At 46.2% G+C, this 16,655-nt stretch overlaps 1 protein-coding gene across 1 annotated transcript in view; it reads left to right on the top strand.

Moving 5' to 3' along the window:
• Positions 1-16,165, top strand: part of LOC102827510 — an 85,805-nt gene extending 69,640 nt beyond the window's left edge. Inside the window, exons 4-8 of the mRNA XM_006862783.1 lie at positions 10,353-10,415; positions 10,513-10,642; positions 10,723-10,936; positions 14,361-14,500; positions 15,926-16,165. Coding sequence (XP_006862845.1) covers positions 10,353-10,415; positions 10,513-10,642; positions 10,723-10,936; positions 14,361-14,500; positions 15,926-16,165 — 787 coding nt within the window. The remainder of the gene's footprint in view (positions 1-10,352; positions 10,416-10,512; positions 10,643-10,722; positions 10,937-14,360; positions 14,501-15,925) is intronic.
• Positions 16,166-16,655: the final 490 nt, after the last annotated feature.

The raw sequence follows: 16,655 nt of genomic DNA, 5'->3' as shown, positions 1-16,655 counted from the left end.
AGTGTTTAATGTGTTAAATCTGTTAGTCAGATGATCTCTAAATTCAGGTGGGATATATGCAAGGTCATATTTTGGCTCTCGTGGACCTGTTTTCTTCAGCTTCAGTTTATATTTGCATATGAGTAATTGATGGTCTGTTCCACAGTCTGCCCCTAGCCTTGTTTTCACTGATGATATGGAGTTCTTCCGCCGTCTCTTTCCGCAGATGTAGTCACTTCGATTTCTATGTATTCCATCTGGAGAGGTCCATGTGTATAGTTGTCTTTTACGCTGCCTAAAGAAGGTATTTGAAATGAACAGATCATTGGTTTTGCAGAATTCTACCATATGTTCTCCAGCATCATTTCTATCACCAAGGCCATATTTTCCAACTACTAATCCTTCCTCTTTGCTCCCAACCTTTGCATCCCAATCACCAGTAATGATCAATACGTCTTGATTGCATGTTAGATCGATTTCAGATTGAAGAAGTTGGTAGAATTCTTCTATTTCATCCTCACTGGCTTTATTGGTTGGTGCATACATTTGAATAGTAGTGGTATTAACTGGGCTTCCCTTATACACACCATGTAGTTGCTGGGAAATCTGCTTTTGAACTTGCCTGGTAACAGGAAAGCCTTCTTCAGAGATTAAGTTGGGTTATGGTTTCCTGTTTGTTGCCCTTCTGGCTATTTTTTCAACTGAGTCTCAGAAGGAAGGGGAAAGAATGGTAGTTTACCTTTTCGTCCTTGTGGGGCTACTGTGTTTAGGGTGTTAGGCTGAAAGCAGTCTAAGCTTTGAGGCTGTTAGCCACTGAGGAATTGTGCAGAAGGTTATAGATGCCGTTGAATTCATCTACAGCACTAGTAACTCAGAACTTTAGGAGCCTGTTGAATAGTTAACACTATTGTGTGTGTATTATGTTTAACTTATTTAAATTACCCCCAATAAATGTATGAATGTGTAGTAGAATTATTTCCATCTTCCAGATGAGAAAACTGGTCACTAGGCAGGACAGGTAATTTATTCAAGGTCACCTAGCAGAAAGTGACAGGGCAGGCAGTAAACCCAGAGTCTTATACCAAAACATCCCTTCACGGAGAAAAAGGATATATTTTTATAACTTTTAATATTTGGAGGCATTTCTCTTCAACCCACAGCTACAAATACTCCTACTCAGTATTGAAAGATTATTCACAAGTGGACAAACTTCTCTAGGTTGGCTGGAGTTCTGTTTTCTAGATTCTTGTTGGTGGATGTCCTCATCCTGTCTTCCTGGGCCCCACTCACCACTGACAGTTGACTCACCTCTTCTTTATGTTGTTTTCCCACACACACAATTAATGGTATTTATTTGGGACAGTTCTGGTTAGGACAGCCTTTTCTCGGCTCTGTCCAGTGGCATACCCCTCTTTGTCACACAACCCCTTGGTCTCTATCCTACTTGGGCAGTGTTATAAAGCTCTTTTGTTGTTAAATGCTGTCGAATTGATTCTGACCCATAGTGACCGTGTACAGGGTTTTCAAGGCTGTAAATCTTTACAGGAGCTGAAAGCCTCATCTATTCCCACAGAACCGCTGCTAGTTTTGAACTGCTGACCTTGAGATTAGCAGCCCAATTTGTAACCACTACGCTACCAGAGCTCTTTAAAGCACTGCTAATAAATACCCAAAGGACTTTCCACACCACTTCAGCCCGATGGTGCTCAGCTCTCACTGTGTAGATCAGCAAACCGAGCTCCCCTGATGAAGTGTCTGGAGCAGCCCACTGTACAGGGGAGCCTCCTGCTGAAGGCCCACTGCTCTGTCTCCTGCTCTGGGTGCTGCTGCCGCCTCTAGGGCCACTTCTCTACCACCATCTGGTGTCACGGCTCTGTTTTCCCAATGGGAGAGACTTGCTGAACTCTTGATAAATAATAAATGGGTAAGCCTGAGGCTGACCTGAGGCAGATCTAGTAAGGATTGATGCTCTATCCTTAGAGGTAAACTGCAGATTTCCAAAGTCATACTAACCAGGCCTGCAAATGCACTTCCTTCCTCTTTGCAAAGTCTGCTGCTAACCAGAAGCCACAGCCCTTTCTTTGGGGTGGGTGCTGCGATTGTGAACTGAGCCCAGGTGAGCTACCCCTCCCACCAGTGTGAGGCCTGTACGGCACGTGGCATTTTCACATATCTCATCTCGATTGATTCTGGACCTCATTGGAAAATGCCACACCAGGGGCATTCACTACAGTGCTTTTTTAATAATAAAGAATTTGAAAATGTAAATGTCTAAGAATAGGATATTAATTGCCTTTGGATCATGAGTACAAAAGAACAGCCAAGCTTGACACTATTTACATTTATAATTCTTTGTTGAAGGGGGCTATTCTGTGCAGTGGGGTGAGCAGCAGCCACTAGATTGCAGAACTAAAAATGCACGTAGATACTGCCTTCTGGAGACAAAACTGCCCCTGGTTGAGAACCACTGCAATAGACTACATTTTAATATAAGTGAAAGAAGAATATGGAATGTCATATGGGAGTGTGTGTATGACAATATGGGAGGAAATCAACTAAAATGTCCATATGAACTATCTTGAGTGCTGAGATGGTGGGATAATATTTTCTATGTAGTTTTTTGTTTTTAACTTTTTATTCTGAATTAAGTGAAGATTAACGGACAAGATCATCAGCTTTATATTCAATAAATTATACTGTTTATTTCATCTCAGTGATTACAATCCCCTCTCTGCAACAACAGTTAACCCTGTTTTCCTTCCTGTGCCTTCTCTTTTACATCTTGTTTCACAAATGAACAAAGCAGAAATATTTGATCCCATACAAAACAAAAAAATATATATATATTCATTTAAATGTTCTAAGGGCATATTCTGCAAGCCAGCCTCCTGCCCGCAGTCACTCAGTCTTACTCAGTTCATGGGCCTAGAGCCCTCAGTTGCTCTGTCTCTCCATGCCAACCACTGTTCCACTATCTCTGCTGTGGCTGCCTTTCTAGGTAGGATCTCATACTCCACTCATGCTCTTCCTTCTTGATGGTCTTGGGATCGTCAGTTCCTGAAATGAAAAATTAAGTACTCTCCCCTTTTAATACATCTTCTACAATTACGGTTATGACAATCACAATGATTTCTGCTAACAGTTACTCACAATTGAATCACAAAATCCTATCAGCATCATCCCCTAACCCCTTTTACCAAACCCACTGAGAAGAGAAAAACTATTCAGTGGGGATTCTACCTTATCCCCCTCATTATAAAACTAAGCACACTCATGAAAGCCTGTAAACCAGCCACTTCTTGCCTTTATAGCCTCCCATTTTTTATAGCAACTGCATCCATAAGCAAAGGTCCAGTTCCCATATAGTAGCAATTTATACTTGCTCACGGTTATCACACATCTTTATCTGTAGCTGGTTGAGTTCTGGTCAGTTAGCCATCTAAGTTTGGTCAAACAGGTACTGATTGCAAGTTTGGAAGTTCTCAGATGCGATGCCTCCCTGCACTTCAGACCAGCTCAACTGGCTAATTTTTTTTTTTTTTCCTCCATATACAAATGAGTTCTGTTATTTGTTATCCATGCAATATTTGACTAAATTAGTTATCCAGAAAACAATATTGCCAATTTAAATGAAAGGTAATAAGAGAACCCCCCTTGCTAGTTCAATTTCTCACTTTTTTTAATGAAAAGCTTTTATTGTAAATTGAGGGACAGTTGACTTGGCCAAACATTAGTTTTGTCCACTACACAGTATTTTAGTTACTTCCTGCAGGAATGTGGTAGTGGTAGTGGGGACCGGGTGAAGAAGTGTGTAGTCAGGGTTCTGGTTGCTTAGTTACTGTGTTGTAGTGACTCTGGGGAAATGGCTGGCTGCTATGGGCCTGTTTCTGAGAGTGGGCTTTCTTTTGTTCTTGCCCTGATCCTGGCTTTGACTCTTGCCTCTTGCCCTATGGAAGGCCCACCAATGGCTCCTGAGCCAGTCCTTGTGAATTTCTTAGTCATTTGCTCTTGGCCACCTTCCCTCCCTGGTACAGCCACACCCAGCCTGTAAGGGTCACTATTCCAGACTCCACAGTCGGTGCTGCTCCCTAGCTGTGCCAGAGCCCAAAGGCCAGTGTGAGCACCTAAGACAGAAACATGGGCAGTGCCAAGAGTGGAAGCATGTGTCCGAGGCTCGGATCTGGGTTACAGGGCTTGCCTGGCTGCTGGACACAGGGTGCATGCCCCTCTGCCTACCCTGTCACTGCCGGTAGGGGCCTTACTGAGCCTTTCTTCCTGGAAATAAGTTGGCTGTCGTCTTCTGTTTGCTTTTCACTTCCTGCACATTTAGGAACCAGATGAGATTGTCAATATTCCACTGATTTGTCCTCCACACAACGACAGTTTCATTTGCTCAGTCTAATATAATGGCAAAACACATTTATACGCTGGGAAATACGTTTTAAAATAGGGCCATTCTATTTACTCTAAGAAATTCTCTTCCCATCTGTTCTGGATGTCCTGTGCTCCTGGTGCTCACATAGATCCCTCATTCTTGTTAATGGTTACACATATTCCATTGTGTGGTCTTAAGGCTTGCTTGTTTTAGCTGGTTGGTTGCTTATATTGGATTAATTAGTGTATTTGTCATATGGTAGGTTTAATCTTTTAGGTAATTGTCATATGTATCACTTTTTCTTTCTAGACATCCTGAAGTTATTTATATATGGGACAGTGATGGTTCTATGGTAGCATTCTTGCCTTCCAAGCCGGAGACCTGAGTTCAATTCCTGGCCCTGTACCTCAAGCACAGCCACCACCCACCTGCCAGTGGAGGCTTGCATGTGGCTGGGATGCTGAACAGACTTCAGTGGAAGTTCCAGACTGAGGCAGATAGGAAGAAAGGCCTAGAAAGCTAGTTCTGAAAGTCAGCCTGAAAACCTATAGCCAATCATGGGATGAGGCAGGACGGGGCTGGGTTTTGTTGTGTTGTGCATGGTGTTACCCAAGAACCAAGGGGCAATTCAAGGCCCCAATGACATTCATATGTGAATGACCAAAGCCATTTGGCCTGACAATGAGAACTGGCCAGCCCCTTCTTGGCTGTCATGTTAACGCTCTGTGAATTTTCTTCCTCCATTAAGTCAGGATCAGCGCTCAGGAGAGTTGTGTGGAACCAGTGAGATTGTTTTGTTCTCTGAGAACTGTCGCAAGGTCAAGGAATGGGTTGGTCATATGGTTGCCATGCAAAATAGTTGTGACAGTGGCCATATCAATAAATGGGTTCCCAGAAGATTGTTGCTACATGCCGATGAGTCAGTTCTGATTCATAGGGACCCTGTTGTTGTTAAGCGCAGCCAAGTCGGTTCCAACCCATAGCGACCCTATATGAGGCTGTAAGTCTTTGTGGGAGCAGAAAGCCTCATCTTTCACCTGAGAGCAGCTGGTGAATTCGAACTGCTGACCTTGCGGGTTAGCAGCCCAGTTCGTAACCCTCTACACTATCAGGGCTCTTTCTGAAAATTTTTTTTTTTAGTATTTTATTGTTGTTGTTAAAGTGCTGTTGAATTAGTTCTGACTCCTAGCAACCCTGAATAGGGTTTCCAAGGAGCAGCTGGTAGGTTTGAACTAAAGTTACTCTAGAAACTTTAGACTAATGTGAATCATTCTGCCCCTATATGCCTGATAAGTGAGGTTTTATTGAGCCTTGGAGTAGTTAAGTGCCGACGCATAACAACCTTGTAGAGGATTTCTGAGAAGCAGCTGGTGGATTTGAATCATGCATCTTATGGTTTGCAGTCCAGTGTTTATCGTACAGAAGTAGAAGAGTTGAATTCTGAGAGGGGAGGATTGGCCAGGAGGGGGATGGGAGGGAGTTCTAAGATGCTGGGAAAGGCTTGCTGGTGGTGGTTATGTGCCGTGGAGTCGGTTCTGACTCATAGTGACCCTGCCTAGGGTTTCCAAGCCTGTAAATCTTTACAGGAGTAGAAAGCCTTCTCTTTTCTCGCGCGGAGCAGCCGGTAGTTTCGAACTACTGACCATGAGGTTAGCAGCCCAACTTATGAGCCCCCATACACTACTAGAGCTCCTTGGGAAAGGCTTAGGGATGAAAATCCCGTTTGTTCACTGGGTTAATGCACATAGCCAAGGAGGAGGGAAGTGGGGATGGGCAGTGGAGATTTCAGTGGGGTTGGTTCAAGCCCAGCAAAGCTGTGATTCATAACCTGTGTCTGCAGGTTTTCAGCCACCAACCCTTGTTTGTGTGTCTGTCTTGTCCATCTTCTTCCAGGCCGCTGACCTAACCGCAGTCACCTGTGAGCCAGTAGTAAGTCGGAGCTTCCTTCCCAACACTGACAGCGCCATGAGCTCTCAGGTCAGACTCTGGAATTGGTTTGGAGGAATGCTTCGGGAGGGGAATGGGAGGTGGCTGTTTCTTCATTTACGTGCCTGTCGTCGTTGCACTGCGCTGCAAAGAAGAGCCTCTAACTTCCCAGAGTACAGGGAGAGGGATTCCTTCCTCGGCTTCCCTTTCCTGTCCTTCCTTGCTTTCTCTCTCTGCGTTCCTTACTCTTACCTGTCCCTCTCTTTCTCTAACATATAGTGCCTGGTCACAAATGGGAGGTTGAGGGCTGGCTGATCTTAAGGCCATTGAGAAGCCATTTGTTTTGGGTTGGAGACATTACCCAGAGATCATCATACAAGGGGGCTCTAAAAAGTTTGTGCAAAAATCCCATTATTTTTTCATTCCGTTTTTCCACAAACATTTTGAAGCACCCTCTCACATAAGCCATTCCCCTAACTGATGCTGCCTAAACTATTTCTGTTCCACATAACGGTCTTGGAAGGGAAAATCATAGCACATCGAGGGAAAATCATAGCACATCCAATCAGAAAATTTGGTTTATCTACTTTTCATGGCTCTCCTGGGGCAAGTTCTACCCATTCGTAAGTGTCCCAGCGCAAGGGCGTATCAGTGGTCTCTGCAGGAAACCTGCTCTTCTCAGCAGCCACTGTGGGCAGCAGCTACAGTAGCCTAAAGAGCAGGTAGCAGGACCTGGTGCCCAGAAGGTTCTCAGTGGGCACTTGTCGAATACCCTTTTCAAAGGATAATAACTTCATGGTTTCCATGTTTGTAGCTGGAGGGCCGGCCTAAGACATACTGAGTAGAGAGGATTTGGGGAGCTCTACCTTGTTCTGATTATGGTGTTGGAGGAGAATATTGAAAGTACCATGGACTGCCAAAAGAACAAAGCAATCTGTGTTTGAAGAAGTAGAGACAGAATGTTCCTTCGAAGCCAGGATGGGCAGATGTCATCTCTCATACTTCAGACATATTGTTATGAGGCATCAGTCCCCAAAGAAGGCTATCATGTTGGGTAAAGTGGAGGGTCAGAGAAAAAGACGAAGAACCCCAACAAGATGAATTGGCACAGTGGCAGCACCAATGGGCTCAAATGTAGCAACAATTGTGAGGCTGGTGCAGGACAGGGCAATGTTTTGTTCTGTTGTGCATAGGGGCTTTACGACTCAGTGGTACCTAACACTGACAACATCAGTGGCTAAAATACTTGTTTAGTGCCATTTATACCTACCCGTTGTCCCTCTCAGCATGATACTGTTGTCCCCCTCAGCTTGATACTGTTGTCCTTGCTCCCTTACTCTTGAGATAATCTGTCTTAAAAAAGACAGTCACTTTATAATTGCGATTGTCAAAATTGTAAAGGTGGAAGATCCATGGACAGACGGTGGGACCCTAACCAGAGAAGCAGTGACACCAGAGACAGAGGCAGAAGTGATGGCATGGAGAGACAGAGCAGCTGAGGACTCTAGACTCATGGACAGAGAAAGGCTGTGGGCCAACGGGCAAGGGGCTGGTTTGCAAACTGTGCCCTTTGGTTGTTTAAATGATTGCATATTCCTGAGTATGTGTACATCAAAAAAGGGGATTGTAATCATTACAAATGAAACAAGATGCAATTGTTTGACTGCAAAACTGAGGCTCTGCCATGTAAACTATCACTCAATTCACCAAAGCTTTAAAAAAAAAAAAAAAGGGAGTGAAGTAGAGGAAGGATGAAGATAGCAAGAGACACAGGGAGGAATGTAGTAGATAAAGGGAACAGAAATAAATGCTGTCAACTGTTTGTACATGTAGGGGATAGCAACCTGTAGTCAAGCAATGTGTATGGTTCGTTGAATGTAGGATGTTCCTTCTCCCACATTGCCCCATTTGTCCTCCTGCTGACCCCCCCGTGTAGGAAGGGTGGGAATCATGACTCCCCAGGGTTTTCCTTTAGTTTCCTTACCAGTGAGAACAGGGAGACGCAGGGGTGAAGAAGCTTACTCGAAGTGCCACAGAGGTGGGCTTCACAGTGAAGCACTCGTCAGTTTTCTCATGTATTTGAAGATCCCAACTTTCATCCTGTTGTAGATTTCTCTTGATTCAGATGCATAGGGACCCCTGTGTAAGGTTTCTGAGAGTGGCTGCTGGGTTTGAACCACTGACCTTGCGGTTAGCAATCCAGTGCTTATCCTACAGCCCCACACCAGGACTCCTCTGTTACTTAGAAAAACACACAGGAAATTGTGAGATTGACTTTATCTGCTCCTGTTTCCAGGGATCTGGAGCCCAGCACTACCTTTGTCCCTGAACTGGCACTGATTTCGTAGGATGGCCATCATTTTTTGCTTCCCTCAGACTATTTGTAATCTGTCCAGTAGGGTGTCCTCAGTTTTTCTTTTTTCTTTACTGTGCTCTTATAGAATGAGCAACTTACCCAATCTCAACATCTTCTGAGTCATCCATTTCAACTTTTTAGCCCTAGAAGATCCAAAAAAGTCACTGTTTTCCTGGTGTGTTACAGCTGTAGTTCTTCTTGGAAATACGCTGTCTTCACACCCACTTCCTGTGCATGTGTAGACCAGCTGCCCTTGACACACCCAACGAACTAGGTCTGATACCAACTCATGGTGCCTAGAACCATCCTTCTCAAATATGAAAATCTTTGCTTTCCCTCCCTGCCAGCTTTTTTAGATTATATTTGATAGTCTAACCCAGTGTATTGTTGGTAACTGCCACTCTGCATGCATCAGAGTGTAGCCACCTGGATACCAGCCCCAAGCCCTGCTGCTAAAACACGGTTAAGTGCTTGGCTGCAAACTGAAAAGTCAGTGGTTTGAACCCACCTAGTGGCTCATGAAAGGAAGACCTGGAGATCTGCTCCCATAAAGATCTGTTGTTGTGAAGTGCTGTCGAGTTGGTTCCAAGGAGTGGCTGGTGAGCTTAAACCACGAACCTTGCATTTCAAGCTGACATTGCAGTCCAGCGCATTAACCCATAGTACACCACCAGGACTCCAAAGCAGTGACATCGAGTTGGTTGCGACCCTGTATAGGGTTTTTGAGGAGCGGCTGGTAAGCTTGAATCAATCTTGAGATTTAAATCGACTTGCAGTCCAAGCGCATTAACCCACAGCACCGCACCATACAGCGTCGGAAAGAGTCTGGGGCCGTTCTACTCTGCCACATGGGGTCGCTGTTGAGACTCCCAAGTACCTAACAAAATCAAAAAGGAGTTCTGGGACAGAGACTGCCTTACTCATTTTCTACAGCTGCTGTGACAGAATCCTAAAGTGGGTGTCTTTATACAACAAATGTGTTCTTGGGCTTTCTGGAGGCTCTAAGTGAGAATGAAGGCGATTCTGGGAGGTCTCACTCCTAGGTTCCTTGTGTCCTTGGTTTGTAGCTGCATTACTCCAATCTCTACCTACACTTAAAAAATCTGCCTGTCTTCATGCGGTATTCTCCTGTGTGTTTCTGATGGTAAGTTTTTGTTGGTTTTCTTTTTCCTTCTAACAAAAAATATTAAGAACTTGGAGGGTAGAAATCATTTTTCCCTGTCTCTTCACCTTCTTACTGACCTTCTCTTCAAGGGCAGGCTGTCTGTTTTGCATCTATTTGGGCAGAGGTGTCAGTATCCTTAGCCTTCTAGGTCCGTTCATCCCAGGTGTCTGACTGCGGATGTGACAGGTGCTTCCCTTAATTAGGCAAGAATACAACAACTTGGCTGCAAACTCAGGGCACAGAGATGCCCCTCCAGACGTCCAGAGCACAGAGGCTGTGTTGAGTGGATGGCGCCAGCCCTTCAGATAACACCCTCAAAGTCCACTGGACTTGCTCCAAGGCACGTGTTTTAGATTCCACCTGGGGTCGATTCGGACCCATCACAACCGTATAGGTCAAAGTAGAAGTGCCTGATAACGTTTCCAAGGCTGCCACATCGGTCTCCCAGAGTGACTTGAGTTGCTGACCTTCTGGATAGCAGCCGAGTACTTTAACCACTGTGTCACCAGAGTTCCTTCCTAGTATCTCTTGAAAACCTGCTATTTCCACAGTACCATCCTGGCCTACAAAGGGGAGTATGGAAAAGAAGAGCTTCTAGATGCGTCGCCACGAAGGTGGGCTGGAGTTGCTACTGGGTACAGGAGACTTGGCGAAATGTATGTAGTTACATGGACAGGCATCCAAATGCTGTGGACCTTCCTGCCCCAAAAGCAAGCCCAGTGCAACAAGATGTCAGGAGGCCTCACGCGCGCTGAGTAGCTGTCTCGTGAATCTTAAGAGTGGGCGCTGTGAGCCTGGTCTCTGCTCTGGAGGAATCAGTGGGGCTATTTCAGGCCAGGCTGTACGTGAGCCCTTGGAGTGGTCAGAAGGACTTCTGGCCCTGTGAGCAGATGCCCACAGATGTTGTCCCTTTCTCCTCAGGTCAGCAATGGCTCAAGGCTCCCAAATGAGCACATCACCAACCTTCTGGTGTTTGCCTTCCTCAAACACTCCTCTAACTGTAACTTCCACGATGAGCTGAAGGCCTTGGGCCGGGAGCTTCCTGTGCTGGCTTTCATGGAGGATGAGGAGCATGAGGACCTGCAGACAGATGGCAACCGGAGCAGCCACTTCTACGTCGTGAGAAGTGAGTCAAGTGAGTGTTGGCCGGCTAATTTACTCCACAACTGGGCTTTGTCATCACTCATAACATCTTGGGACCCTAAGAGCTTATTCGTCTCTCATACTTGGGACATATTCTCAGGAGGGAACAATCAATGGAGAAGGATGTCATGCTAGGTGAGGTCAGAGAAAAAGAGGAAGATCCCCAACGAGATGGATCAGCCAGGTGGCATCATTGATGGACTCAGGTGTGGCAGCAGTAGTGAGGTTGGCCCAGAATCGGACATTATTTCGTTCTGCTGTGTGTGGGGTCGCTATGAGTTAGTTCTGGCTCGATGGCACCTGACAACAACAAAAGGGCTGGCTGGAGGAGACCTTTGGATCCAGTCTCCTCTGCGGTTTCAGTCCATTATATATACTTGAATATATATTATATATACATATATACACACACATTATAGATATGTATGTATGGTGGTTTGGTCTGTACTTGACTACCTCCCTTGCTGTTGCACTCATTACTGATCATTTTTGGATGATTGTTAGAAATGTTTTCCTTCTGATGTGCCGAAAATCAACCTCTAGGTGCACCTGGTTGATGCTGCTGTCTGGGCCACTACAGAATAGTCACAGGTGAATCTGATAAACAACCAAGATTTGGGACCACTCATCTAGATTATTTAACGCAGGGGGACTCTCAAACGTGTTAATGCAGTTGCAAGAAGCCATGGAATTGGTTCCAAGTTACAGTGACTAGATTCCTACTGACTCTAGGCAAACACTGTGTGGTCCGAATGCATCCTCACAGGTGCTATGTTTGAGTCTATTGTTTCTGTCACTGTAGTGGTCACCTCATTAGGGGTCCTCTGTGTTGCTGACTCTCCACTGAGTCAGAATCCCCATGACTGCAATGGGCAGTTGTTTCTCCCTTAAATAACTAGACCAGTGAAGTATTGTGAATTGCATTTCCAGATAAGGAAATGGAGGCCCAGAGGAAGGTAAACTGAGGCCCAGAGCCAGGACCTGAGCTTGGGCTCGACTGTACTCTCATTGTGGGGGCTGCCTCCAGCTGTAGCATTCCCAGACTTCCTTTCCCCTTCCTTGACCTGCTTCCAACATCTGCTCTAGTTCTCCTATGCCACCATGCCACCTCCACCCACAGATACTGTCCAAAACTGAAGGCTGGAAGAATTTAGTGAGGCTCCCCCACTGCCAGATCTGACCTTTCTGTGTAGCATACACTTTGGACTTGTATGAGAAACTTTATTCCAAAATGCCCAGGCCCTGGGATACTCCAGTGTCCTGAATCCAAATATCCTAGAGCAAGAGATTCCCCAGGTATTTCCAATACATGCCTGGTTTAGAACGAGTCACTACCCTAAAAGTCTAATGTGACTCTGAGGGTCTCAGTGGGAGCCAGCCCCTTACCCACTGGGTAGGACTTGGTGTGGACCTTGGTCTACTCTCCTGCATGAAGGTCACGTCTCACTGCCCTCTGGTGGCCGAGGAGAGGACACCACAAGCCGATCCCTGCAGGTCTGCCTGGACTGCGTTCTGGTCAGCCCTGCTCTGGAGGCAAAGCATCTGGCACCTTTAGGAAAGGTTATGTAAGGAGTTGGGGAGGAGGGACTGTGCTCTGAGAAGCTGCTGCAGGGGTACCTGGAGGCTGTGGCTCGAGGATGCCCCTGTGCCGTTCTGTTTCTCTTTTTTGTACGCTGCTCCTTACCCATAGCCTGCAAAGCCTGACTTGAACCCAAATGGCATTTGCAAAAGTGATCATGGATTGTTCATGTCACTGCGCCCTCGGGTAGGAAACTGGCATGCACAGTAACTACTCATATCACCATGATCACATTCACTTACTCTGCTGGGCCGGACAGACTAGACATGAACTAGTGACCCCAAGTGAGAGAAGACAGGTGCATAAAGTACCAACCCAAACCTTGTAGTTAGCTGTCCAGTGCTTATTGTACAGCGCCCCCAGGGCTCTTAAACAACTACAGTAGGGTGGAGAGGCTTAGGGGTTAAGTGAGGAGCAGATTAAGTGTTGTGGAGCTGCAAGAAGGTGTTACACCTGGCTCTGTGGGAGCCTGGAAAAAAAACCTTGTGGGTGCAACTGCACTTGAGCTGGGCCTTTTTGAGAAGAGAGAAAGGCAACCGTGTAAACAAAAGGCTGCAGGGCCTGTGACGGGTCTGCTTAGTGAGCATTGTGAATAGACGAGTTTGGTGAGAAAAGTTGAAAGGAATAGTGCAGGTCACTGGCAAGTTTAGGCTAGGTCATGTCCTGAGCAGACACGTGATGTAATGTCCACATTTATACAAATGTCATGGCCAGACCTAGAAGGAAGCTAGTGGGGCACCTGGGCATGCTGCCCCCTGAAGGGCCTCATTGGCCCTACCCCAGGCATGGCTCTGAGGAATCTCCTGACATTGAGGAGGAGAGACGGGTCCTAGAGGGCAGTGTGGGAGTTCTAGGAGCAGGGTAGGAGAGATGGGGGTGTCTTCTCTGTAAGACAGGATGTAACAGTTGGGTGCAAATGCAATGATAAAGTTGAGAGTAAAGTATGAGGTTTCTATCCTGGGTAAATAAGAAGCCAGAGGAGAGTAAAGTATGAGGTTTCTATCCTGGGTAAATAAGAAGCCAGAGGAAAGATGCAAGCACAGAGAAATAGATTTAATGGGAGAAATAAATAACTGGCATTTAGTGAATAACTTCTAGAACTTAGGTACTGGGCCCATTCGTATCTTTATCCATGCATCTGTGCCATGCATTGTCTTAATTACTGGGTATTTGACAGTAAAATAGGTTTTAAATTGTGGACCTTTTAAAGCTTCCCTTATGACGAATATGACGAATAAACTAAATCAAAATATCCAGTAGTAAGTGCCAAGGCAAAAAAAGTGGGGAAGAGAGCAAGGAGTGTGGGTTAGTAACATTGGACTGAGCAGTGGTCAGAAAAGGCCACCCTGAAGGACGGAATGAGCCCTTCAGACAGAAAGATCCAGCGGGGGGGGAGGCCAGTGGAGCTGAAGAGGAGTGACGTAAGGAGAGTTCCATTTAGAGGGGGTGGGCTTCACTGTTCAGGGCCTCAGGCCTAGGAAGTGGTGGGGCTGGGACTCGAACATGCTGACTGCCTTCACAGTGTCTGAGGCGGACACACAGTTCATGCCACAGAAATGCCCCCAGCATCACTGATCCTGTGGGCAGATGTGGCCTCTGTATTTGGGGGAGTGACCCGCTTCTTGAGCCAGTCTTCTGCTCTTTCAGGCCCGTCTCTGGGCCTGATCTCTTGCCCCCAAGCTGCTGCTTCCATGTCCTTACCCCGCGGCCCACCACAGTGCGTCGTGGGAGCAGAAAAGTCTTTTCTCTTTGGGGTTGGGGAGGGTGAGAGTGAGAAGACTGAATGGATTGTTGTCTAACTCCACTGTCTCTTTCCTGCCCCTGCCTGGACATACAGATTCTGAAAGTCAAGAGGAAGTTATCCGGAACATTGCTTTGCATCTCGCCCAAATAGGAGACGAGATGGAAAAAAGGGTCCAACCAGGTTTGGTGCAAAACCTGGCAAGGCACTTGATGAACAGGGACCTGTCAGAGGACGTAAGTAAAGCAATCAAACTCCTGTGCCATTGCTGAGTCCACGGGAGGATGAGGACTGTCTGACTTGTCAAACATCTGTCCTTTGTTCCCTATCAGGAAGATCAGCATGCAGGGAGGTGATTCAGTTCCTGTCAGGTCTGGGACTTTCAAAGATTCTATTAGTTGACATTTAGCAACCAGAGTCAAGGGACAAGGGACAAAACAAAACAACAAACATTGCCATCAAGTCAATTGTGACTTTAAGCAGCCCCATATGTGGTTTGCCAGACTGTAAATCTTTACGGGAGCAGACAGCCTCATTTTTCTCCATGGAGCAGCTAATGGGTTTGAACTGCTGACCTTAACATCTGTAGCCCAACGCATAAACTACAGTGTCACCAGGACTACTTTTTAGGGATAAAAAGGCCTCCAGAGCAACTGTCAGGGAAATGTGTATGTCTTCTTCCAGAGTCTTTCAGTCCTAAGAAGGTATACCGAGATGTCGGTAGAAATGCCAGGCGTGACAAGAAAAGCCAGCTACTCTTGGCTTTGTGGTCACAGTCCATGAATATACAAGTAATGACTGAATCTTCCCTGTTTGCTTGGCACCTTGAAGGATTCAGGATAAGTTAAAGGCACTGTGTGCTTCCTGAAAAAATTTAGTGGGAGATAGAAATAAATACTGTTGAGGCCATCAAGTAGATGCCTTGTTAGCTACAGGGGTTCCATCAAGGTTCAGCCAGGAATGTCCTCCACGAAAGCTGGTCTCCATTCTGGAGCTGTCTCTCTTGTCTCATGTCTTCAGCAGCTAGCATAGTCTGAGCTTCTCTGACTGCAGGTGTCGATGAGCTGAAGTCCTGCCTCTCCTGTACTAGAGCTGCACTAATCAGATGGGTCAGGGGCTGACATGGCTTTTGTATTCCATGATGAATCTACTGGTGGGCACACTGTGTTCAATCATGTATGTTTGGTTCATGAACATCCCATTCCAGGGAGTGACTTCCTCTCACTGCCTTTCAAAATGCAATTCTTTCCTACTCTCTTTGCCCAACCTACTACTGGTGGTGTTGGTAAGTGCAGGTGAGTCAGTTCCCACTTATAGCGATCCTGGTGTAGGGTTTCTGAGGAGCAGCTGGTGAGTCTGAACCAACATCCTTAAGATTCAAACTGACCGTGGTCCAGTGCTCATCCTACAGCACCACATTTGATAACTACTTCCTGTGGAGTCCTGGTGGGGTGCTGGAGGGTCAGCACTGGATTGACAGTTCAAGTTCACCAACCGCTCCTCAAAAGTCCTATACATGGTCACTATGAGTTGTAACCAACTCCATGCCTTCATACTTACCCATTGGGGGCGAAGGGGCTGCCTAGGGCAGTTTTTCCTTTAAGAGGAAATACTTTTAACTAAGCAGTTCTGTGTGATCCTTCTCTTTTTACTTCTCCCAGGACAGGAGAAATTACCTGGAGACTGCCCTGGGGCAGGTGATGAAGACCTGTCCCAGGGACATGGATTTGGAGAAGACCAAACTGATGGTGACCATGCTGTTAGCCAAAAAGGTGGCCGATCACATGCCTTCTTTGCTTCGTGATGTCTTTCGCACAGCTGTGAACTTGATTAACCAGGACCTGTTCTCCTGTGTGAGGAGCTTAACCAGAAATGTAAGAACCAGTAATGGCAGCTCCTAGGCCTTTACTGAGTGGGCCTGGGTCTCTACCTGCTCCCCAGCCCTTCTTCCCTCTCCATTCTGGGGCCCAGTAGCACCCTCGGCTGCCGGCTACTTGCAGCCCTACTCTTCCGGCTCAGGAAGAAAGCTTGGATTTGCTTTCCTGAGCAATACAATTTTCTAATATAAGGTACTAATGGACTACTAAAGTCCTTTTAAGCTTTCTTAGCCTTATTTTAAAGACTATTGGTAGAGTTTTAATACTATGTTATAGAACATGGAAGGAAGCAGGTTTGTGTGTGTATTACATGGCAGCCAAACCCTCTTCTGCGTGGACTTTTGAGCTGAGTAGGAAACAGGCAGCACTCTGCTTAGAGAGAGGCCCACAGCACTGCTTTCTTTCATGTGGCCCGCTGCATCCTATTTGGGTTAAATCTAATGTGCAAAAGGTCTGATTGCTGTGCAGCATGCACACAATCCTAGTTCCCATGGACCATGGCCAGACCATTTCG

Source organism: Chrysochloris asiatica, unplaced genomic scaffold (genome assembly GCF_000296735.1).
Source record: "Chrysochloris asiatica unplaced genomic scaffold, ChrAsi1.0 scaffold00050, whole genome shotgun sequence".
In the NCBI taxonomy this organism is placed as follows: Eukaryota; Metazoa; Chordata; class Mammalia; order Afrosoricida; family Chrysochloridae; genus Chrysochloris; species Chrysochloris asiatica.
The sequence above is the reverse complement of the archived record's forward strand: the minus strand, read 5'-3'. Positions and strand labels throughout refer to the sequence as shown.